This window comes from Vulpes vulpes, chromosome 3 (genome assembly GCF_048418805.1).
Source record: "Vulpes vulpes isolate BD-2025 chromosome 3, VulVul3, whole genome shotgun sequence".
NCBI classification, from domain to species: domain Eukaryota; kingdom Metazoa; phylum Chordata; class Mammalia; order Carnivora; family Canidae; genus Vulpes; species Vulpes vulpes.
In genome coordinates this window covers 55,420,720-55,446,954 of record NC_132782.1, presented here as the reverse complement: position 1 = coordinate 55,446,954, position 26,235 = coordinate 55,420,720, and the positions used below count along the sequence as shown (strand labels likewise).

Below are 26,235 nucleotides of genomic sequence, written 5' to 3'. Positions count from 1 at the left end.
GTGGACCATTAGCAGTGTCCCGGCCACAGAGTAGGGCCACGTGGGCCCAGAGTGGACGGTAGGGTGGCTTGGGTTATACTGCACTCACAGTTGCAGTAGTGATGGGGACAGGTTTGCTGGGAACAAAACTGGGGGTGAGATAGGATGGGCGGGCCCAATGGTGGGCTGGAGTCCTCCAGGGCCAGCACTAGACAGCGGACTTTGCTCATCTCTTCCCAAACTTCGTGGTTAGTCATGTCAGGTTGATAGCTTGAAGTCAGCAGTGGTGAGAGTATTCAAACCATGGAGATCAGCAAACACTACAAATCAGGATTTTTGTGGGGAGGGTGGTCATGGGGAGATCTGTTGGGGTTCTGAACACAACACGGGGGAAAGTCCCCCCACCAGAAGAGCTCCCAACAGATAAGGGGCACAGCAGATTCAAGCCTTCTGTCCTTTGATCCTATAGGGAAATGAAACTTTTTTAAAAAAGGACATGTTGCATTCTAAAACATAAAAATAATAATGTGAAAAACTTAAAAAGATCTCTGCCTCCCTAGGAAAGCAGGTAAATGAAATGAGGGTGGCCTTGGCCTTTCGAGTGAAAGTGAGAAAAAAAAAAGTACCAGGGAAAACAAAACAATGTGACCTCAAGTATCGGGACTAGAGGAGACACCAATGATGTCTGCGTGTGTGTGTGTGTGTGTATGTGTGTACACGCGTGTGCACGTATGAGGGGGGAGGCAGGGGGACAGAATGATTGCTCCTGGCTACCAGTCAAGTAGCACGTTCAGAGACTGTGACCCTAAAAGTTTATCTCACAAACATAGTTAATTTGAATCTTTCCTTCTGTGTTCACTTCTACCTTCCAGATTCCCTAGATTCAAAATAGCTCTGTGTGAGGATGCATTCTGGGAAGGGCACGAATCGGGGGAGAAGGCTTCAGTCCCCGAGACAGAAAGGCTCCCTCAGCCTGTCCTCTGTGGCTGTGGAAAGTTACTGGAACAGCGGGTCAGAGAACCCAGCAAAGGAGTCTTTGTTTGCGGTTTCACCTGCTGTGTTTCTGAGTTTTCATTCAGCTTTGTCCTGAAAGCTCATATTCAGAGGGTAAAACCCACTATCAAAATTCCCATCTCATTTTCCTATCATGAGACTCCAGCTGTGCCTGGGGATGGGAATGTATTAGGTATATGGTTCAGGCTCACTTAGATTAAATGAAAGGAAGATGGCTATCTGTTTGAAGGGCACAGATCAAATCCCCAAGGACCATAGTTGTGTTTCCTAACCAGAAGAGAAATAAAGTTACCATCAATCTTTTCTAGGGCAGATACAATTTACAATTATACGTGCTTTGCATGTATTTTAATAAATAATAACCTGAGGACCATCTAGGTGGCTCAGTGGTTGAGCATCTGCCTTTGGCTTAGGGCATGATCCCAGGGTCCTGGGATTGAGTCCTGCATTGAGCTCCCTATGAAGAGCCTACTTCTCCCTCTGCCTATGTCTCTGCCTCTCTGTGTCTCTCCTGGATAAATATTTTTTTAAAAATAAATAAAAAACAAATAACCTGGGGTCAGTATTTTCATGGTCTCTCCTTTGCACCAGAGGACACACACTCAGAGGGGTTAAGTAATTGGAAGAGCTGGCTTTGAACCTAAGGGCTCGGATTGCCTGCATCATGTTCCCCTAGATGCACCCTGCCCAGGCCGACTAACCCGTGCCCATTCACAGGAAGCCTTACCTGTAATTCTCCCCAGCTGCCCATTGTACATCTTTCCAACAAACCCGGCTATGTGGGCTCCTAGACTTACTCCAATGATATAAATGTTGTCAAGAGAAGCTCCTTTTACCTGGAATTTCAAGAGGTCCATCATTATCGATTGTGATGACAATGTTTGGAGGAATTTCCTAAACTTGACTTTGGAAATGGTTCTTAAGAGAAACATTTCTAAGCAACTTATATCTATGAGCTCACTTTTACAATCCCACAAAGTAAATACCATTCTTTTGATTATACAGATGAGGAAACTGAGGTCCAGTGTCAAAGTAACCTGCCCAATATCAGTCAGGTAGGGAGAGGTAGAGCAGGAGTCAAACCAGTCTGTTCAACTCCAAGCCTGGGCCTTAACCTTTATGCTGTGGTGTCTCCATTCATGCTTCTGCTAGAAATCAGACTGAGACATCTCTAAATCTCTCCCAATTGAGAAGGGCAACAAAACATTTTGGTGAACTCCTTTATCTTCATGCTGGCTCTGTTAATGGGCAGAGAAGGAAGGAAGGAAAGGAAGGGGTGGGGGTGAGGGTACCACTCACCACAATCTGCTGCGACAGCCTGTGGTGAGTCATGTTAATATTATTCACTTTCCTAGGGCTGTGGCTTCAGTGGGAGAGCTTGTGTGAAAGTTCTGCTGCCCCTGGCCACAGTGGCCTGATTCTTTCTGAGATAGTTCTGATATAGTCACTTTTTTGGTTTCTTTCTTTCTTTCTTTCTTTCTTTCTTTCTTTCTTTCTTTTTTGTAAAGGGGGCAATTCATGAGATATATCACTAAATAAAATTTAATTTATTTAATCTTTGTGAGTCTTCTAAAAACATAAATCATACACACACACACACACACACACACACACACACACACCTCTCTTCAGAACATGTGTATCAGCTTTGCTTTTGGATAATCCAGTCAGTAAACTTTAGGCACGTCTAGGAAGAGGAATGGCTCTAGAAGATGAAGAAACTCTATACAGTGAAGCCAGAAAACCCCTAGACAGAACCTCTCTTACCCATGACACCTTTATGTGACTTAGAAAAAGATATCCCTTCCTTAGTACACTTTACTGTTATTTCTGGCAAATATAATAAATATGTAGGTCTACAATGTGTGCAGTGACAGTGGTGCTCCCTTAGATGGCTGCCCCGTGCAGTGCACACCTTACACAACCATACTTTTGGGCCTTCCCTCCACCTGGGCTCTCTACTTTCCCTAGAGCTTAGCTAGGTTTTCAAAATAATCCCCCTGTTCCCTGTAGATATCTCGTGGTTTCAAATCTCCAGATAATAGGCCAGGTTCAATTTGGCCCTGAATCATACAAGAGAATTCTCTCTTACCAACAACTGGTCGATAAATTCCTTCAAGACATTTGCGACCTTTCTTGTCTTACTGGAGGCGTGGTTGTATATTACAGTTGTAGCTCCTCGATTCCAATCAACAATAACCACATTCATGTCTTCTACATCGAGCAAACCCTGTACTAAATCCTCCATCCAAACTGGAGGGGAGCCTGTAGGCCTGAATCCATGGACAATGAAGGTGGTTTTCTTGGTCATGTTCAAGTTCCCAAAAACTGTGGAGTTGATGACTTGTGCACAGGTCCGGTTTTTTCTTGTGTAGAGCATCAACTTCACATTTAGTCCTGTACCAACCACTGCACTGTGAAAGCTCAGTCTGGTGAATGAAGGACATGTTTCATCTGGGTCTGAAAATGAAAATTAGATGACATCACAACAGTTCTTTCCTCAGTTGGGTGTCAAGCAAAAGTGCTGCCCTACAGTCATTGGAGTTCTTTCTGTGCTTCACACACTCAGCAGGAGGCTGCATCAAGTTGAATGAAGTTGCAAAGTCATACCCCACTCAGCACACTTCAGCAGTGACTTCTTTTTCACCAGGAACCCTTTTTTCCAAATCTTACTCTTCTTCAAAGTCTAACCCAAAAGTCACTTCAATGAAACCTACTCCAACTCTCCCCAGACTTCAATACTGTCTTGCATTCCAGAACTCCCAAAACCCCTGTAACTCATTGACAGCAACATAAAAACATTGCAGGGGTGAATTCTGGGTATTAATGTACATGTGTGTCTATCTTGCTGGATCACCTCCTTGGAATGGTGCCTTAGAACCTGTGTATCCCTCACAGTGCCCAGCACATAGTAGAGGTCTCAGTAACTGCACCTGCTTGGACCAAACTCCTCTTTCCTTGTCTAGAGCGCCTGCCTGGGACAACAGTGGAGACAGTGATGTGCCTTGTTCTGAGCCTTTCAGTAGTATCTGAAACAGTTGACCATGGTGCCTTCTTGGACTCTCTCCTTCTTTGTGTCTCAAGCACCACCTTCAAGCATTCATCCTGCTGTGTAAGCTCTAAGGATAGCCTTAGGAGAAAGGTTGGAGATGAGGTGGAGCAAAGCAAAAAGACAAGCTGGAGAGTCTTGTTACAGCAGAAAGTAAGAGACTATTTATAAAAACAGGTCATAAGGACACAGGAAGCCAGCCTGAAGGGGCTTCTGCTGGCCAGATCTGGTGTATTTGAGCACAAAATAATTAAGGACAATAATGAGTTATGAACCTTTGGGAAGAATTAGGGATCCATGATGCTATAACAAATAGATAAAGAAGCAAAGAAACAAATAAATGGAAGAGAGAGGAGGACTCTTGGTATAGTGCTGAATGCCAGCTGGTAAATGTGGAGTGAAGGCTGGAGTTGAAACTCATCATTTTGCAGCCTTCATAATGAAGAAGCAGGCTTGATGCTAACCTGAGGTGGTGGTTATTCTGAGAAGGAGCACATGTGTATGGTCTTAAACTTTCTCCTACAGATTGCTGATTAGTAATTAGGGGAGAAGTAGTAACTATGCAAATGGAGAATTTGAACAACATCTTGACTAGATTATCAAACTGAACATTGCCAAGGAGGGGCAGACAGACACATGTGCCCCTAGCTGTAGTATTCCAGGGAGGCATGTATAACCTGAACCTAACCATGGAGAAAAATCAGACAAACACAAAATGAGGAATATACTTTTTTTTTTTTAAAGGACCTGTAAGGGCTGGATGCTGGGTGTGTTGTAGCTGTGACTGGTGCTGGTAGGGAAGGGGGCTTCTGTGGAAAAAAAAAAATTTCTCTTTTTAAGATTGTATTTATTTATTTTCTAGAGAGACTGTGTGTGTGTGTGTGTGTGTGTGTGTGTGTGTGTGTGTGCAAGCAGAAGGAGGAGCAGAGGGAGAAAGAATCTCAAGCAGGCTTCATGCTGAGCAAAAAGCCCAAAGTGAATGACTCAATCCCATGAACCTGAGATCATGACCTGAGCTGAAACCAAGAGACAGATGCTAAAAAAAAAAAAAAAAAAAAAAAAAAGATTTTTATTTATTTATTTATTCATAAGAGACACAGAGAGAAGCAGTGATACAGGCAGAGGGAGAATCAGGCTCCCAAGCCTCGATCCCAGGACCCTGGGATCATGCCCTGAGCCACTCAGGTGTCCCGCATGCCCAAAAAAATTCTTAAAGAAAAAAAAAGTTTTAAAGATTAAAAATAAAAAGTGACCCGTATTCTTAAAAAATATCAATGTCATAAAGGACAAATAAAGGCTATGGAAATGTTCTAGATTAAAGGAGATTGGAAAAAAAAAAAAAAGAAAAAAAAATGAAAAAAAAGAAAAAAAAAAGAAAAAAAAAGAAAAAAATAAAAAAAAATAAAGGAGATTGAAGAGATGGGATATATAAATGCAATATCTGGTCTTAGTTTGGATCCTATAATGGAAGGGAAAAAAAGTCATACAATAAATATTGGGTCAATTGACAAAAGTGGAGTGTGAACACTAAATCAGATAAAAGTATGGTATCAGCATTATATTAATTGAGGTTGATTAACTATACAGATATATAGTTGATTAACTAACTATATATCTCCCCTAGGTTATGTAGGAGATAATCCTAATTCTTAGGAAATACAGCTTAAGTATTTATAACTAAATGGCCAACTTATTCTTAAATGGTTCAGAAAAAGAAAATTAGGGGCAGAGAGATAAATGATAAAGCATATATAGCCAAATGTTAACAGTAGGTAAATCCATGTAAAGGGTTTTTGGTGTTCTGAGTATTTTTTTTAATTCTTGTAGCTTTTCTGAAACTTTAAAATTATTTCCAAATAAAAGCTTAAATAAAAGGAAAAAGAAAGTGGACAGGGCCATATCAGTAAGATGAAAAGTAGGAGTGAGGTTGTGAGTTCTGATATCAGGAAAAGAAAATAGATAATAATGCTTAACTAAAGTCTTCTGTTTGAAAGGGAACAGGGAGTTGGAAATAAACTAAAGATCAAGATGCAAGGTGAAAGAGGGGTTAGGAAGGAAGAAGGGAGGGGAATGGGTGACGGGCACTGAGGTGGACACTTGACGGGATGAGCACTGGGTGTTTTTCTGTATGTTGGTAAATTGAACACCAATAAAAATTAATTAAAAAAAAAAAAAGGAAGGAAGAAGGGCTTTGGGGTCCTTGGGTACTGAAACAGAGTGTTACTTCTGCAACATTATGTTGAGCCTTGATCAAGAACCACAATCAAATAGAAGTTAAAAGTAAGTCTCTGATCCAACAATATGATGTTTGGGAAGACTGTTTTTTTTTTTTTAATGATAAAAATGATTTAAAATTGTGTTACTCCCCACTCTCCTACATCCTATTTGGCTGAGAGAGAGAAAGAGCCACATTGGAGGTAAAGTGCAGCAACAATCAGTCCCTAGGTGCAAGCCAGAGATGGTTCTTTAGGATATTCAGGGGGAGGGGGCAAGGTCCTACGGATGACCATTCTTTGTGGGAGGGAATAGGAGGGGAAGACTATTGACTTGTAACTGGCCAACAGGAGACAAGAGTGCCTTGGGAAACACCTGTTCTGTCTTCCTCCAATAGAAATTTAAGAACTATTTGCCCTGGGCCCTTATTCTCAGTGAATCTACACTTGCACACCCAGGAATAGCAATTCCCTCATTCTGAGGCACAGAACAGACTTCATCCTGGTGTCTCTACCCTTTTTTAATAACCTGGGTCTATTCAGGGGCCCCTAGGTGGCTCAGTCGGTTAAGAATCTGACTCTTGGTTTCACTGAGGTTGCGATCTCAGGGTTGTGATCTCAGGGTCTTGGGATCAAATCCTGTGTTGAGCGCTATGCTCAGCAGAGTCCACTTGGGACTCTCTGTTCCTCTCTCTCTGTCCCTGCCCCCTGTGCTTGCTCTCTCTCTGTCTCAAATAAATAGATCAATCTTAAAAAAAAAAAAAAATGGGTCCATCCATGCATGCTTTTATTTGAAACGTCTTGCAAAGACTCTGGTGCTCAGCAATGCATGAAGTTCCAAAATAGAATGAGCAGAAGAAGGTCAAATAGAAGGTTAAAAACCCTCACCCTAGAAAATACTGGTTAAAAATTGAGCCCTATACTCACGTATTCCTCCATTTGCTCTAGCATGTACAGTGATTCATGCTCACAATTGTTTGTCTTCCCCTTCCCTCAGTTTTATTGATATATAATTGACATAACATTGTGTAAGTTTAAGGTGTAAAGCATGATGGTTTGATATATGTACATATTGTAAAATGATTTCCACAAAAATCTTAACACACCCATCATCTCACATAGTCAGATGTTTTTGTGTGTGTGGCAAGAACATTTAAGATCTACTCTCTTAGCAAATTTCAAGGATACAGCCCAGTATAATTGACTACAGTCACCACGTTGTGCATCAAATGGCAGACCTTACTCACTTGCCTATGTAAAAATTTTCCCCATCTTTTGGCCCCTTCCATTTTTTTCTTTCTGTAGATTGTATGCTTCTGGAAAATGTGGCCTGAAACTTATCTCCTGTTTGTAGAGCAAGACCCAGAGCAAATAATTGACTGTTTAATTAGTCATTTTACTGAAGAGGATGTGTCACGAGGGAGGGCTGAGCCTCTTGGGCTCAGCCATCAGTAAAACTTGTCTTTGTTCCTAATTGTGCAACTGACTCACCTGACAACCTGGGGAAATTACGTCATCTTTCATTTATAACCTGCCTGCCCAAGAGAGGAATGCTGAGGAGATTAATTATGAATGAGATCATACTGGGGAACATGGAGATCCCCTTCCAAAGAAGGGGATTATTTAATTGTTAGGTCTGTTCATTTTGAGCCATACTAGGCCAGTGTGTCAAAAGTCACATATCTGGGTCATTGGAAGGCTCAGACTAGAGTCATAAAGTTTGGGTCAGAGCTATTTTTCAGCACAGGTGCCACTTTTCATGTCTGTGGAATGGCTCAACCAACCTCTTTGAATTGCTGAGTCTTTACTAAGCCCCTTTACAATGGGTAGTTACTGGAAGGCAAGAAGAGCAGAACAAGTGGATTTTTATGTTATTTTTTTTAAAGGAGGCTCCACACCCAGCATAGAGCCCAACATAGGGTTTGAACTCCCAACCCTGAGATCAGGACCTGAGCTGAGATCAAGAAGCAAGACACTTAACTAACTGAGCCACCCAGGTGCCTCCAAAACAAGTAGATATTTTTCATTTGCTAGAACCACTTTGACTTCATATATTTTTTAGTGTCTTATTTTTATAATGGCATTGAGCTCTGGAAAAGCCCATCATTAAGTACTGAGTGAAAAATGAAATATTTATATATAACAGCTTTATATATATTCTGTCTCATTCTCAGAGGAAATTTACAATTCATCCAATAAGTTTACCCTCCCCTAGGTCCTGGGTCAGGTGGCATTTTAGAGGGAGAGTTGGGCATTAATGAAATAAAACACACAAGTAAAAACAAAAGAACAACAACAACAACAACAACAAAACCCCACACAAGTAAGCATGAAATTACAACCTTTGATATATGCCATGTAAAAGAGATATGGTATAAAATAAGAATTTAAAGAGTGAGTTTCCCCTGATCTGGGAATCAAGAATCTTTTTCTCTTACATCATCTTAATCTAAATGCTAAGAATGTAAGATCCCTTCAGCAAAGTAAAACATTGCTGAAGGACAAATTCAAGTTCCCAAACTACTTAAGTTTTAAGTTCATAGATTTTTATTTTTATTACCTAGGCCTAATGTTTCAGGTATTCTATCCTTTTTCATTTTAATGTGGTTTATTTGCCTGAATTCCATCAAATGATAACTTTTTAAAAAAAGATTTTATTTATTTCTTTCATGAGAGACACACAGAGAGAGGCAGAGACACAGGCGGAGGGAGAAGCAGGCTCCCTTCAGAAAGCCCGATGCAAGACTGGATCCCAGGACCCGGGATCATGCCCTGAACCAAAGGCAGACACTTAACCGCTGAGCCACCTGGGCATCCCAAATGATAACTTTTTAAAAAAAGATTTTGTTTATTTATTTGAGAGAGAGAGAAAGCAGACACAGAGGGAAGGACAGAGGGAGAAGCAGACTCCCTGCTGAGCAAGGAGCCCAATGCAGGGCTCTATCCAAAGATCATGACATGAGCTGAAAGCAGACACTTAACCTACTGAGCCGCCCAGGCGCCCCCTAACTAGGCTTTCTTTTTGGTAGCACTTACCTAGCATGTTTTAATCCTTTTTAACCTTTGAATTCCTCTGTTTTAGGGGGTCTTTCACATAGCGTCTAGCTGGGTTTTATTTCATGGCCCAATCTGAGAACCCTTTTAAAAAAAATAGGTGAGTTCACATTTATTGGCCTAAGAGGTATAATTGGTGCAGAGGCCTCCCTCAGATCTGCCTTCAAGAGAACCTGCTGCAGGGAGCGTGGTTGAGTCACCTGTGTCTCCAGCAGCCAGTCTATAGTGTTCACATGAAGCCATGGCTCCCCCAGGCTGCTCCCACCCCATTACCGAGCACTGTGGGGTACTACAGTGCCCCAGGCTGGCTCCTCCTGCCTCATGGGAGGCAATGGGTAGTTACTGGAAGGCAAGAAGAGCAGAACAAGTGGATTTTTATGTTATTTTTTTAAAGTAGGCTCCATACCCACACATAGAATCCAACACAGGGTTTGAACTCTCAACCCTGAGATCAGGACCTGAGCTGAGATCAAGAAGCAAGACACTTAACTGAGCCATGCAGGTGCCCCCACCTCTTTCTCATGGGAGAGCGCCATAACAGGCAACTTTGGCTCAGGAATAATCCATCAACTCAGCCGAAATATTCTCACACCTGTACTGAGGCTGTGCCTGTGCCATTCTTCCTTGCTCCCCTCCTTTCCTGGAAGCCAGATGTGGTTCACAGTGAAGGCTCTCTCGGCCTGCCCTCATCCTTTCTCCTTGCCACACAGTTCCTCTGGTAGATCTTTTGCATGTCTAATCCCATGTCGGTGTCTGCTTCTGGGAGGACCCATGCTGACACACTTGGACCGTAAATACTGTAAAGCTGTGTTTTCTGAGTTTAGTGTTTTCTTGGCTTACCATCCTTACAATCCATCCTGTATGCATTGCCCTGTCTCTGTTGTTTTGCATTTATGACTTCTTTCTCATGCTGGAAGATCATAGCCTGCTTGAATTTTTCTGGTGTTTACTTTTACGTTATAACTTTATATGAAATACGTCTCTCTTCACTGTAAATGTGTGCACTGTAGGCCAGAAGTAGACTACCTGCAGAACTGCTCCAGACCCCGGCCTTGGGTATGTGTACTCAGACTTCATTATCCACCAAGGTGAACCCCTAGCAAGAATTCTTGGGCATCTGGAAGGTGTATTTCTGCCTGTTGTGCAGCCCACTTCTAACTTCTGCCATGTTGCCTGCTGTTCTTTGCCAGAACTGTTGTCTTTCTTCACTCTGCTCTAGTCCTTGCTTTAGTAAGTTGAGACAGTATCTAATGATCCTCCTTTACAAATGATGAGAGCATCAGCACAGCTGGTACTTCTCCTTGCTGGCCCAATGTCTATCTCCTGATTTTCATTAGTTATAAAATTACTTTTAGTTCATCTAATGATTCCATTTTTAGTTTAAAAATAAATAACATTTAAGCCTCTATGTATTGATGTATCAACAGAAACAGAGAGTCTCTGTTGTATGTATTGTATCTGTTCTATCCCCTCCTTTTCTAACAAAAAAGACAAGAAGGTTAACACACATTATCTTTCATACCCTCCCTGGCCCCTCTTTCAGGACATGCACACACACTTACACACATGTACACTTTTTGTTCTTATTGTCAAAATACAGTCAATCTCCATTCTTTGTGGATTTCATATCTATGAATTCCCCTACTTGCTAAAATTAACTATAACCCCCCAAAATCAATACTTGGGGTGCTTTTGCAGTCATTCATGGTCATGTGCAGAAAGGCAAAAAAAAATGGGTTGCACCATATGCACACTTTCAAATGAGGTCAAACACAGCAACACTCTGTCTTCTTGTTTCAGCTCCCTTAACAAATGTCTTTTGCATAGTCTATTTACTGCCATGTTTTTTTGCTTCTTGTGCTTTTTCTTGATGATTTCGTCATTTTATTTTTTTTCTTTTTTTTAAATTTTATTTTATTTATTTATGATAGGCACACAGTGAGAGAGAGAGGCAGAGACACAGACAGAGGGAGAAGCAGGCTCCATGCACCGGGAGCCTGACGTGGGATTCGATCCCGGGTCTCCAGGATCGCGCCCTGGGCCAAAGGCAGGCGCCAAACCACTGCGCCCCCCAGGGATCCCTGATTTCGTCATTTTAAATGGTCTCCAAGCATGATCCTGAAGTGGTGTGACCTTACAGAGAAGATATGTATCTCAGAGAAGCTTCATTCTGGCATGAGGTATAGTGCTGCTGGCCATGAATTTGATGTTAATGAGTAAACAATATATTAAATAAAATGTTTTTGTTTTTATTATTTAAAGATATATTTACTTATTTTAGAGAGAGATAGAGCATGGGGGTGGGTGGCAAGGGGAGGGGCTCTCAAGCAGACTCCCTACTGAGCGTGGAGCCTGCTGTGGGGCTCTATCTCATGACCTTGAGATCATGACCTGAGCCAAAATCAAGACTAGACTGAGCCTGACTGACCCAACTGACTGAGCCACCTAGGGGACCCTAAAATAAAGTGTCTTTAAACAGAAATGCACATAATGATTGGTCAATAAAAATGTTGTAACCAAAGGCTTGCAGGAACCTAACCCTGTATTTCCCCTAGGAGCAATGGTTTAGTATTTGCTAATTCAGTGTTTGCAGTGGCTTCACGGCACATAACTACCATGAGTAACAAGAATGGGCTGTATATGAAAATTGTCTTCTGGAACCATAGTTCCCATATTCCCCCAGTTATGTAGATGCTAAATGTAATTATATTTAATGCTATAATGGTCATTGCTCCCAGTGAATCCTCTTCCTAGGCTTCTTCATTAATCCCTGAGTGAGAGCTCTTGCTATCTTTTTTTTTTTTCTTGCTATCTTTTTAAGAAGGGCCAATTGATAATATAATATTTCCTAAATTCATTCATATCCATAAATGAATTCCTAGGCCTAACTGATTATCTGGCTTCAAACAATATTCTCTCCCTCAGGATTTATAGGTATTATTCTACTTTCTTCTTGTATTGAATCCCATTCTGGAGATCTTTGACCCTTATATGCTACTTTCTTTTCTCCTACCACACACCTGAAGCATTCTTTTCCTATTCTGAAACAACTTTCCCTGCTGATGTAGATGCTCCAAAATAACTGAACTGTTTATCCACTGTAGTCTTCCCAGTGCCAATAACAGAACCTGACTTAGAGCTGACATCAATATATGTTTCATGAATAAGCAAGTATCACATTGTTCAGCTATTCAGAATGATCCATCTGGATACTACAAATATATATAATGTAGCCTGACTTAGAGTTGACATCAATATATGTTTCATGAATAAGCAAGTATCACATTGTTCAGCTACTCAGAATGATCCATCTGGATACTACAAATATACATAATGTAAATGAAATAAATCGAGTATGAAATGACATGCATATGACTCGAACTGTGTAAAAAGAGATCTGCAGGTAGTAAGGCCTGCAAAATAATGTGCAAACAAAAATGGATTATGCATTCCATTTGTTGAGGTTCTCTGCATAAAACTACCTAAGGTTATTCATTCTTTCCCCCTCAGAATTAATAACATTTTAAAAGAAAATATTACACTTACCTAATTTTGGACCATGTTACGAGTTAGTTTAAGCTCCTTAAGAGCAAGCACTGTGTTTTGTTTTGTTTTGTTTTGTCTAGTATAGTGCCCAGCACTATACTAGATTGGACCCCAAATTCTCAGGCAATTTGGAGGGCAGGCAAGAACTAGATATTTGCGAATAGCAAATTTGTTAAATTGTTTCACCCTCATAAATATAGTTCTTTATATTTATATTTAATTTCTAGTTTATGTTTATAAAATAATTAACCACTTGTACACCTTCAGAAAGCAAACCTCTGTTTTTTGTGTTGTTTTATTACAAAGTCGAGTTTACTTGGAAGTGGTATTAACAGGGCCTTTAACCAAGTAACCACAGAACATGTCAAACTGGTTTCTAAAGCTTAACCTCTTCTATTAGAGTTTATTTGAAGCAGGAAAAACATGGCCTTTCCTCTTCAGCCTACTTTGAAATTCAATTAGTCTGAAATGCTGGTTAGTGTTAGCAATTGGAAAATTACAATTGGATGGGTGATGTCTTCCATCCAATGAGGAATTTAGACTCTGATGGAGAGCAGGCTGAGATGAGAGCAGAATAGAGTAAGATGTCAAAGAAACCTGGATAGAACATCTTCAGAGATAACATATTTGCGCCTGAGGTATTTTGTTATGATCTAATGTGTGGTTGCCCATGGGCCGAGTATGGCCAGGACCATTTATGTATCGTCTATGGCTGCTTTCTTGTTATGAGGCAGAGTTGAGTGGTTGTAAAAGTGACCAATGACCCACAAAGCTGAAAATATTGACTGATTTGGCTCTTTACAGAAAAAGTTTGCCAACCTTGGTCTAATGTCCTTAACAAAATGCAACATGATTTTTGGAACATGGATTTCAGAGTCAGGTCAACTCTATTGCCTCCTAGTTATGTGACCCTTAGTAATTAATTACCTAACCTCTCTGAGCCTCAGCTTCACATGTGTAAAATGATCATAGTAGTGCCATCCTGTCAGGCAGTGCTCTGCAGAGCCATACTGACCTGAGGCAAAAGGAAAAAAAAAACTATATATATATATATATATATATATATATATATATATATATCCTCCTAGATTTTGAACCAAGTGGGAAAAGTTTATAAAATCTTGCTAGTCAGTCAAAAAATATGACCATAAATACAGCCCTTTGTTATTCAATCTGTTCAGCTAGCAAGGAAATGAAGATGGCATGGACCCAGGAATGGCTGGCTGATTGGAAGTGACTTTTCCTATTATACAATAACACAGAGCTGTAAAACAAACAATAGTCTGTCCGTATGTAAAATTTTGATATTTTTTTCTTTTTTTAAGATTTATTTATTTTAGAGAGCGCATAGAGTGGGGGTGGGGAGAGGGACAGAGGGATAGAGAAAGAATCACAAGCAGACTCCAAGCAGCATGGAGCCTGATACAGGGCTCAACCTCACAACCTTAAAATCAACCTGAGCTAAAACCACGAGTCAGATCCTTAACTGACTGAGCCACTCAGGTGCCTCTGATATTTTTTTCATCATTGACTTATTTGCATTGATTTTCATCTTTCAAAAATACTACATTAAAATATCACTTATGCCCCGCAAAATATCACTTATGCATATCATTTATTATGTACTGTGAAAATGCATTATTAATGATATATGTATTATTTTCAGTAAAATATCACATAAATATTAAAATATCATTTACATCTTGTATTAAAACATCATGAAAAATATTTTTTACTGCATTAAAATCATAAATATAATTTATATGGATTATTGAGTTTGGGTGTCCCTTATCCCTTTAAATTTTGCACCTGGTGAGTGCCTCACTGACTTCACCCTAATCCTAGCCCTGTTATCAAGATTGTGGTGAGAATTAGAGATAATGTCTATGAAATATCTAAAGTATTAGCTGGTAAATAGAAAATTCTAAAAAATTAATAGTTGTTGGAATGTCTGAGTGGCTCAGTGGTTGAGTGTGTCTGCCTTCAGCTCAGGACATGATCCTGGGATCCTGGGATCGAGTCCCACATCAGGCTCCCTGCATGGAGCCTGCTTCTCCCTCTGCCTGTGTCTCTGCCTCTCTGTCTTTGTGTCTCTCATGAATAAATAAATAAAATCTTTAAAAAAAAATAGTCATTGATGATATGGATGATGAATTGTGTTAATATTTGTAGAGGCCAAGGGCAGTCCACTCCAACATGGGCTACATGACATGAAGATTGTTTTGAATTAAAAGGCAATCAAAACCCAGCAGATTCAGGAAAAGCCTTTTACCTCCCCTTCAACTGCCCAAAAAGAATTTAGACAGAAGATTTCCTCCAAGAGGAGAGCTATTACCATAGATAACTACATTATGTTATGAACTAGATGTGATAGGGAGGAACCTGGCAAGGCCTCTCTGGTCAAAGTTATCTATGTCTTGTAGTTTCTGAGTCGCCCAACAAAGACATTTACCACTTAATCTTTTTCATTTTCATTTCCCTGTGAATTCATTCCTTCCCTTTGAAGCCCCATACCACCTTCTTGTCCTTAATTCAGATTATATACTTCATTTTGCCTGACAATCCTTTGGAATTTGCAGGTCTGTGTGGATTCCCTATGGGTACTCAATTAAATCTGATTTTCTGCTGTTAATTTGTCTCATGTCCACTTGATTCTTGGTCTGGCCTGAAGCACCATGGAAGGGCCAGGAAATTCTTGCTCCCTGATGTAGTACTGATCTCATAGGGTTGTTATGAAGGCTAGGTAAAATAAGTAAATTGCTTAGCATGGAATTTGATATAAAGCAATAATTACTTTCCTTCCATCATTTTGGAAGGATTTTGGAAAAGGGAAGCATATTGGCCATTATACAGATGACTGTGCTTCTACCTGGCCAGAGAACTGGTTTTGGTTCTGGCTCTGTCATTAACAAGTAAGCAGATTATCTATTTGAGCCATCCTTTTCCTTATATTGACAGATTGGTTCCTCATTCCTTAGAGATTTTAGCTAATCTCTTGCATTCCTTTTGGACACAAAATTCTAAGATCTGCAAGCCAGCTGATCTGAAAGGACATGAGGCATCTATTTAGGAAAATAAATTTCCAGGGCAGTCTTACTAACCAAAGACAACCCAAATCTAAAAAAAGTTAATAAAGCAAGAAATTAAAATTTATTTTAATTTTTAATTAAAATATCCGAAAATAACCATACAATACTCTTGGAATTAAAATGTTGACCAGGGGTGCCTGCCTGGCTGGCTCAGTCAGTAGAGCACACAACCCTTGGTCTTGGGGTTGTGACTTTGAGCCCCATGTTGGGTATAGAGATTAGTTAGGAATGGAATCTTTAGAATAAATAAATAAATAAATAAATAAATAAATAAATAAATAAAAATAAAATCTTTTTTTTATTTTTTTTTTAAATTTTATTATTTATGATAGTCACAGAGAGAGAGAGAGAGAGAGAGGCAGAGACACAGGCAGAGGGAGAAGCAGGCTCCATGCACCGGGAGCCCGACGTGGGATTCGATCCCGGGTTTCCAGGATCGCGCCCTGGGCCAAAGGCAGGCGCCAAACCGCTGCGCCACCCAGGGATCCCAATAAAATAAAATCTTGACCAAATAAGTGTTTTGTCATCTTTTTGCTAAGCAGGATATTTTGGCTGATTAAATACCCTTTGGTTAACAAACATGGTTCCATATGCTACAATAAGGTTGAATCTTGGAAACATTATGATAAATGAAGAAGCTAGTCACAAAAGACCACAAATCATATTACAGGGAAAACTATACAGACAGAAAGTAGATTAGTGGTTGCTAAGGGCTGAGGGATTAAAGCAGATGGGGAATTAGGGGTGCAATAGGTAAAGGGCGCCAGGTTCCTTTCTGAGGTCATGAAAACGCTCTAAAGTTAGCCAGTGATAGTTGCACATATCTGTGAACATACTAAAAACCATTGAATTGCACACTTTAAATGAGTGAGGTGTATGTATGTGAATTATATTCCAATACAACTGTTTTAAGAAATGGTTCCGATAATTTCACACTTTCAAGGAAAGACCAAAGTGAGAAAGATGAAAAGTCTTTTGGAGGTAACTGGGCAAAAGTTTCACTTTTCTCTGTCAACATCAAAACAGTCTCCCACTTTTCCAGTTTTTTCTTTCCCCTTGGATCTCCATTTTGTACCACAGATAAAGCCCCCACTTTAGTTAATCTGTTGTAGGGAGGGTGCATAGGTATTCCTGCAAAAATAAACTACTCTCAGGCTTAGGAACTATTTATAGCTGTTATCTTGTTTTATATTTGCCAGAGAAAACTGTTGGATAGACAGTATGCCCTCTTGATTGGAAGGACACCTCCAATCTTTTAACCACTAGCTATATTTATTTAGGATACAACAGAGAAAACAGACTTCCATTTCCATTGACCTATTTCATCTGAGTCTGAGCTGGAGAGAAAAGTATGATTCCCTCAGACTTATCATTGTCAACTCCACTCCCCTCCTGATGAGAGTTCCAAGGGATACTTTTGCTTTATCATCACAAGACCTACTGCCCTGAAGCAAAATGAAGCTGCCCAAGCAGCTTGGTGGTGTCACACACAGTTCTAGCTTCTTAGTTTCTACCTGCTTTGGGAACTGATTTCATCACCCACATTTCTGACTTGAGGGGGAAACTTCTACAAAAAGAGGAGGCTCCTCATTCATATCCAAAGAGGTGTCAGTGAAAAGAGAAGATGGAATTGTGGACAGAAATAACCCATGATGAAGCAACTGTGAGTGTGGGCAGAGGGAGAGAAAGTTCTGAGATTCTGTGAGAATCAGTAAGTACAGGTAGGTTCATACTCAGTCTCTCAATGTGGCTAAGTCAACTGATTAAAAATGAAAATATCAGTTTCTCTTAGACTTATGGTTTCACACCTGTGAAACCAAACTCAAGTGACAGGTGTGAAATTCCACCTAATTTAATCTTGATGCACAATATTCATTCAGTCAGGAAGTAGAACAAGCATGGCTGACTCACAGGTCTTTTATTTCAAGTTTTGGATTTCAAGGTGTGCTCGAGCTATCATTTCTCCCACCCCCAAACATGACACAGGTATTAATAACAACTTTAGAACAGAGGTCCACAGACAGGTATACTGATTTAATGTTTCCTGGAAGTATTTACTGATACCAAGATTAAGGGATATATTGTCAAGGATTCTGCAATCTGGTCAACGGATACTAGTCAGTGTCTGGGACACAGCTCACCACATGTTAGTTGGTGAAGTCAGGATGTTTCCAGTAAGCCATGCTAGAGAATATTTTTATGCTTGCCTGAAAACACGATTCTGAAGTAATTTCCAAAAGTCCCATAAATAAAAATCACTTTAGGCCAGAAAGTACCTTGGCGAGATCAGAATATGAGTTGGACTCCCATTTTTAAAAGAGGTAGAGGGGGGAAGTGACAATTTCCTATTATAAAGTTCTATTAAATTTTTTAAATCTGGAAAGTAACTCAGTTTATGTATTTTTTTATGCAGAGGACCACACTGAATTTGGCATTAGAAACCTGTTCTGAACCAGATGGTGAAGTGTGGGGGCCAAGGGCAGGCTGCCCCCAGACAGACCACTTTGGCATGAAGATTATTTTGAGTTAAAAGCAATAAGTGGGGTGCCTGGGTAGTTCAGTGGGTTAAGCATTGAACTCTTGATTTCGGCTCAGGTTATGATCTGAGGGTGTGAGATACAGCCCTACACTGGCATAGAAAAAAAAAAAAAAAAAAAAGCAGGTGCCTGAGTAGCTCGGTTGGTTAAGCGTCTGCCTTCAACTCAGGTCGTGATTCCAGAGTCCTGGGATCAAGTCAGGCATTGGGTTCCCTGCTCAGCAGGGAATCTGCCTCTCCTTCTCCCTATGCCCCTCCTTCTCCCTATGCCCCTCCCCTATGCTCTTGTGCTGTCTCTCTCAAAAAAGTAAAATCCTTTTTTTTTTTTTTTTTTTTTTTTTATCAATCAGGGACGCCTGGGTGGCTCAGCCGAGCCTTTGGCTCGGGCGTGATCCTGGGATCCGAGATCCAATCCCACATCGGGCTCCCTGCCGGGAGCCTGCTTCTCCCTCTGCCTCTGCCTCTATCTTTGTATCTCTCAAGAACAAACAAATACGTCTTTAAAAAGTAAAAGTTAAAAAAATTAAAAAAGCAATCAAGGGGCACTTGGGTGGCTCAGTCAGTCACATGTCTGCCTTCAGCTCAGGTCATGATCCCAGGGTCCTGGGATAAAGTCCTGAGTGGGGCTCCTGGCTCAGTGGGGAGGCTGCTTCTCCCACTCCCTTTGCTGTTCCCCTTGCTTGTGCTCTCAGGCTCTCTCTCTTTCTCTGTCAAATAAATAAATTAAATCTTAAAAAAAAAAAAAAAAGCAGCAATTAAAACCCAGCAGATTCAGGAAAACCTCTTTACCTCCCCCGCAATAGTCTATAAAGAATTTACACAGAGAACCTGCTCCAGGAAAAGAGCTATCACCATAGCTAACTACACTGACATGAATTAGGTGTGGTAGACAGGGAGGAACCTGGCAAGGCCCTTCTGATCAAAGTTCTCTATGTCCCGTAGTTTCTGAGTGGCCCAGCAAGACATTTACCAAACACTTAATCTTTTTCACTTTAATTTTCCTGTGAATTCATTCTTTCCCTTTGAAGTCCCAGGCCCCTACCTTCTTCCCCTTAATTCAGAACGACACATAAACCTCATTTTGCCTGACTGTCCTTTGGAATTTCCAGGTCTGTGTGGATTCCTCATAGGTACCCAATTAAATTTGATTTTCTGTTGTTAATCTGTCTCATGTCATTCTGATTCTCGATCTGGCTTGAAGTACTTTCAAGGGGACAGGAAATTCTTGCTCCCCAACAGAAGTATTCCCAGTTGGCCAGGGCCAAACCTAGGGGAGTATCTCTCGTGTCTTTTTTAAGACCCCAACAAATACAGGGAAGAAGCATATGAACAAAATGCCCTCTTGGTTGGACATTTCTGCTTTTAACCACCAGCATAATTTTTAGGGTACAACTGAGAAAAAAAACGAGATACTAGATTTCCTCATTCTCATCTCTTAATCATGTGCGTAAATATGCAAATTAACATTCCATCACCTCTCTGGCCTTTGTCTGCCTGTCAGAGAGGGTTAAGTCTCTCTCTGTCTCTTTCTCCCTCACTCCCTCTTTCACATACACACACACCACAGAGTTATAAATTATCTAAGAGGACTTCAAATATCTGAGGATATAATTCTGGTTTGGGCACTAAGCTATTTTCTTCAGGTAAATATCTATGTAGTTTTACACAAATTTCCATAAGCCAAAGTATTGATAGAAGAGTGATATCTTTATGACAAGAGCCTTAATTTAGAACAACAGTTATCAGCATTTGTTCTTTGGATCACCTGCACCTAAAAAACCCAGAGGGTTTGTTAGAAATGCAGATTCCAGGATCTCACCCCAGATCCATTGAGTCTGGATCTTTGGGGGTGGTCTGCATTTTAAATAAATCCCCAGGTGATTCTGAGGCACGCTAGCACTTGCTACCCATTGTTTTGATCACTGGTAAAATTACAGCAAACATTCCCACCATGATTTCACAAAGTTTAGAACAGAACAAAGGTCTCCCAAAGTGAATCACCTGTACCCTCTGCATTTCAGAATCACATCTCAATACTTGTTGATTTTTGGACGGCAAGCCAAAGAAGGGAAAAGCAAAAAGTCAATGTATTTGTGATAAATCATTTCTGCTATCAGATGCATATTATTCAACAGACTCTCCCATGGAAGTTGCAGGTTCAGGGACACCTGGGTGGCTCAGTGACTGAGCATCTCCCCTTGGCTCAGGTCATGATCCTGGGGTCCTGGGATTGAGTCCTGCACTGGGCCTACTTCTCCAATTTTAGTATATGTGCTGCCGAAGCAAGCACTGGGCCTGCTTCTCCCTCTGCCTGTGTCTCTGCCTCTCTCTCTGTATTTCTCATGAATAAATAAATAAAATCTTATTAAAAACAAACAAACAAAAAAGAAGTTGCAAGTTCATAGTTTTGCAGATACTGAGAAGTCTAAATTTAGTTTACACCTAAAATTATGTTTTTCCCTTCTAGCTACAGAAATTTATTGTGGTGTGTCTCTGCTTAGATTCTGGCATTCAGTGAATCTTCTAGAATCATTTAAAATAAGACCTTACTGATGAACTAATGTTAAGTAAAAAGGCCAGTCACAAAAAATCAAGTTCCAACTTTGTACATGGAGATATATAATGCGAGACTGGAAGGAAGTACCCACAAATCATCATCAGGTTTTTATGTCAGGGATAAAACTAACTCTAAATGCTTATTTCTTTAATTTAAAAATTATAATAAACACACACTTTAAAATGTTGACTTCTCGGTGAAAAATACCATCATTAGTATAATTTTAAATTACTGTTAAATCAGCTTCAAAAGCACAAACTAAGAAAAAATTATTTATAAGCCTGAAATCCTAATACAGCTATTTTAACTTTTTCATTTCCTTTGTACACTTTATTCACAGGCATGCATACATGATTTTAACATAATTGTCATCTTAGTTTATCTCTAAATTTGAATTCTGTTTTGTCTACTTGACATTATTTTATAAACATGTCTGCACATTTCTGCATGGCTTCAGAATAATTTATAAATTAAGGCTACATTTTTTAAAAAGTTGATATATTGTACTTTACACATTCCTGTACATAGAAACATTTCTGCTATACCTAATTTCAAGTTATTATAAGTAACATAGTTAGAATCATCTTCTTATGAATTTTTTCCCTTTTAAAAGTTTTTTCCTTAAAATAAAATCTCAGCAATGGTTTTACTAGTTCAAAAGGTATAAACATTTTTATGGTTACTATGCGTAACGTATTTCCCTTAAAAAAATTGTACCAATCTTTATTACCATATGCTATATGAAAAAAGAACTAGATTCCTAAGAAAGCTGAGTTCCTTTCAAAAAAAAGCACTTCATTTTATTTTTGTTACCTTGCTATGTACATTACTGTCTTATTCATTTATTTATTCATTTAGTAATCTTTACACTCAATGTGGGGCTCAAACTCACTGCTCAGAGATCAAGAGTTGAATGGTCTATTGACTAAGCCAGCCGGTGACCCTGTACATTACTGTTTTAATTCATATTCATTATAATTAGTAATTTTTACATTATCAATATGCCAGGAACCATTCCAAGGGGTTTACATAAAGTCATGTTTTCCTAAAAAATAATTAAAATAAATCATCAATGTATGCAAACTTATAAAAATCTATCCTCTATATATTAGTTATAATAATAAAACTTAAGATTTCCAGAAAATAAATGATTTTATTTCTGTGCAGGTGGAAAGGCACAGAAAACTTAACTATGAAAGAAAATAACTTTTAGATTTCCCAGCACATTCATTTCTTGTACTTCAGAAGAAGTTAATTTCAAGGAATATTAATCTCTTACTACTGAGAAAAAATTTTTTCAGGATTAGGAAGTTCATTTCATTCATACCTTCTTTCCTTAAAAATTATTAAATAAAACTTAAAAAGTCCATTGAAGGAACAGGGCTAATAAAATGCAAAGTGGCAATACTATTAATAATGTTTTTTTAAATAATTAAGAAAACCATTCAATAAACGACCTACCTGATTTGACCAAGCACATCAAACTGATGAAGAAGTATAATCTCAGCATATGGAAACTGGAGAGAGTGTGTGTCACATTCACAAGAAGAGTGATTCCCTGGGCAGAGCCTTAAGAGTTTCACTGAGGGCTTTGCTGAGAGCTCAGATAGCTAATCCAGAGGTGTGGTGACAACAGGAAGTTCCTGAGAGGGACTGCAGGCGGGTCCCAACCCTGGCAGGATATTTGACTCCTCCTCTTTTCAAAGGAAGGTTGGTAGGTTTCTGCCTTACACAATTTTATGCATATCTTTTAAATTTTTTTCTGCATATCTTAATATAATGTGTATCTGCTGAATGACGGAGTTCAAAAGAGTTTCATTCTTTGTGGGCGGTTTATTAGTTGTTTGGCTTGGTATGTTGAAATCAAGTGTGATTTGAGATATTTGCCTCCCTGTTCTTGTGAATGAAATAAATGCAATGAGTATACTGTTGGCCTGTGTACACAAAACTACTTTTTATGCTAATTCACACACTCATTCCTCATACAGCAGTCTTTAGACCTTGCTAAGAATATTTCATTAAGTCTAGTCGTATACCTGTGTTTGTCCACATATGCTTCAGATTAAAAGAAATTTTTATGGCATTATACATACTTTTATTTCTTCCGATCCAGAGTTCCTATCTCTTCCTCTCCCTTTCTTCCTCCTTTTTAAAGGAAAAACAGGGATGCCTAGGTAGCTCAGCCAGTTAAGCATCTGCCTTCAGCTCAGGTCATGATCCCAGGACCCTACTTGTGTTTTCTCTCTCTCTCTCTCTCTCTCTCAGCCAAATAAACAAAATCTTTTAAAAAATAGAAAAAAAGGAAAAGTAAATGCAAAAGCTTTAAATAGAGAACTATGTCAGAATCCATCCACTTCAGTGTAGGAAGTAACTGAATTTGAGCTGCCACAGCAACAAGGTCATTTAATTCTCTCTCTGGTGGAAGTGCTTGTAGCACTTACTCAGGCTGGTGGGGGTGGAGGAGGGGGGGGGTCTGACCAGCTGAAACATAAATTTATAAATAAAGGTATGAACAACTTAAGAATATGTTGTCATCCAGAGCATCAGGCAAAAGCCACTCATCATTTAGCATTGTCTACTTGAAATAGGTATTTATGAAGCAACAGCATCTCTCATGTAATTTAACAGTTTTCTTTATCTGCACTCCAGCAATGCTTCCCAAAGAGTTGGATTCCCCCCCTGGGGCGGGGGGGCCTTCAAAGTATCGCACGTAGATTCTGTGTCAGCCCTCAGACCTGATGAATGCCAAGACCCCCAAGCAGTGGTTCAGATCCCACCTCTTCCATTCCCCAGTTGTGTGGCTTGAAACAAAACATTTCAGTTCTCAAGCTCCTACTTTTCTCAACTATGAGATGAAGAAAACAGAACCACCTATCTCACATGGTTGTTTTCTGGATGAAATGAACTATTATAAGTAAAGTTCTTAGCACTGTGTCTGCTACTGAGGCGAGCTCACTGAGCACTTGGTAACTATATTACCTATGTGGTTACACAGTCCACACCTGGCCGTCCAGTGGAAGGCAGCCTGCACTAGGCTAGACGAGGGATCAAATGATTTTAGGAATGGAGGGCACCTGACAGTAGTGATGTTTCAGATGAATGACTTCAGTCAGTACTCTAGGCTATTTTCATCTTTTGTCTCCTACTGGAGAAATAAATTAAGGATACATAAACAGGAAAAACAAATGCTTTTTTATTTTTTCTATTTGCAGTAAGCTTTACTAATTTGGAAACTGCCCTCTGAAACAAATGGAGAATTGTTTCACATTCTCTTAGGAACCTGTTATGAAATGCATTGCTCACTCTTGGATCAGTGTAGTTGGCTGATAAATATTTGTTGCGCTCCTATCAGTTTTAGTACCACGCCAAGTCTTTATCTAGACAGAGCCAATGTACATTTTCCTGGAAACCAGCCAATTTTAAGAGTAAGATTCATTTCCCTTGGGAGGCCTCTTTGTTTTACTGTTACTGATTTTCTTGCCAGCAGTCACAGAAGGTCCCTATAACTTCCTAGCTGTGTGCTCTTTTCTACTTCCAGCATTGAAAATAGCACAAGAGTCAATGGGAAAGCCCATCCTCTCAAAGAAAGAGAGAGAATTAGTGAGAAATATCAAATATGAAAAAACATAAAGCATTCCAAAGGATGGGGGAAGAGGAAAGGGAGGGAGAAATGGAGGTGTACTGGGAATCTTTGAGAGGTGAATTAGCTCTGCCTCTTGCTTGTGTGGTAGTCCTGGCAATCTACACAGGTGGTAAGACTGCACAGGACTACATACACACATGAACACAAACAAATAAGTGTATGTGAAACTGGTAACATAGAAGTTAGATCTGTAGATTGTATCAATGTCAATTTTCTGGTTTCCTGAGTGCATTCTAGTTATAAAGGATGTTACAATAAGGGGAAACTGGGTGAGGGTACACAACACATTCCCTGTCCTATTTTTTGCAGCTCCCTGTGAACCTCAAATTATTTCAAGATAAAAGTTTTTTAAAATTCCAAGAGATGTGCCAACTTATAACTATGTGAATGTTAGCATTTACTCAAAGGTATTGTGAGGAAAACCATTTCTTCATCTCTCATCAGCTAGTCAAGAGTGAATAATGGTCAGTTTTCTCAATACGATGACCCTGATAAATAATCACAACTCAAAAATAACATAATTTGCTTCACTTCCAATTTAGTATTATGCACTGGCTACCCACCTCCACCCTTAACCTAGAAATCTCTGGCTACAGAGAGCAGAATAGAAAGGGGGCAGGCAAGCTTCCAAACACATGGACAGGAAAAACAGGTATGGAAATGTAATGGAACTGAGGGGAGGTGGTTTTATAACTCTCATTGGCCAAAACAGTCAAGGAAAGATGACCTATGTCCTCTCTCACTCTGGTCTAGTGCTCTCAGCTGCTGTATGACTCACTAAAACATCTTCTCATCTGCATCAGTGACCCCACAATCTCTTGCTAGTTGTACATGTTTGAAAAATAAGTCTGTTTCCTTGGTTGATTTTCTACAAGGAGATCAGGGCAACTTTCCCCTAAATCCATATATTTGTTTAATTTCTTCATTCATTTATTGAACATTTTTCTTTCTTTCTTTTATTGAACATTTTTCAAGCTTCTATTTAAAAAAATAATAAGAAAAAAAAAATAAATTAAAAAATAATAAGGAAAAAATAGGAGATGGCTCCTTCTCTCAAGGAGACAGACATATTAATAATATGAATATAGAGCTATGGATACATATGCCATAGAACTGTGGAGGAAACATTAAGATGCTGGAATTCCACAGAGAGAAGCCATGGGAAAATCCTCACATAGGAAGTCCTCCCTGAGCTGAGTTCTAAAGACGGGATAGGAGTTCATGAGGTGAAGACGGTGGAGGAAAGGCAGTCCAGGCAGAGAGAAAAAATTTGGAGTCATAAAAGAAGTGTGGATTGCCAGTTTGGATGTATGCATTGAGAAATGAGAGTAATTTGAACACAGGCTATGAAGAACTTTGTATGCCATGCTTAGGACACTGGATTTTATCTTCAAGGCAGTGAGAACCTAAGTTTTCTTCTTCTTCACTTGTTTACATGTTAATATGGTACTATCATGTAATAATACAAATACATATAAAAATAATATATCCCATAATAATATATAAATAGCAAATATAAGAAACTATAAATATATAGAGAATAGTACATTTAGGT

General features: G+C 39.5%; 1 protein-coding gene across 2 annotated transcripts in view; it reads right to left on the bottom strand.

Annotated features, from left to right (window-relative positions):
• The window catches only part of LIPH (lipase H), a 50,507-nt gene extending 27,825 nt beyond the window's left edge, over nt 1-22,682 (bottom strand). For both annotated transcript variants that reach the window (XM_072752529.1, XM_072752530.1), the window contains exons 1-3: nt 22,499-22,682; nt 3,086-3,453; nt 1,721-1,829 (exon numbers count right to left, since the gene is read on the bottom strand). In XM_072752529.1, coding sequence (XP_072608630.1) covers nt 1,721-1,829; nt 3,086-3,453; nt 22,499-22,547 — 526 coding nt within the window. In that variant the 5' untranslated portion in view covers nt 22,548-22,682. The remainder of the gene's footprint in view (nt 1-1,720; nt 1,830-3,085; nt 3,454-22,498) is intronic.
• Between the last annotated feature and the right edge of the window lie 3,553 nt (nt 22,683-26,235).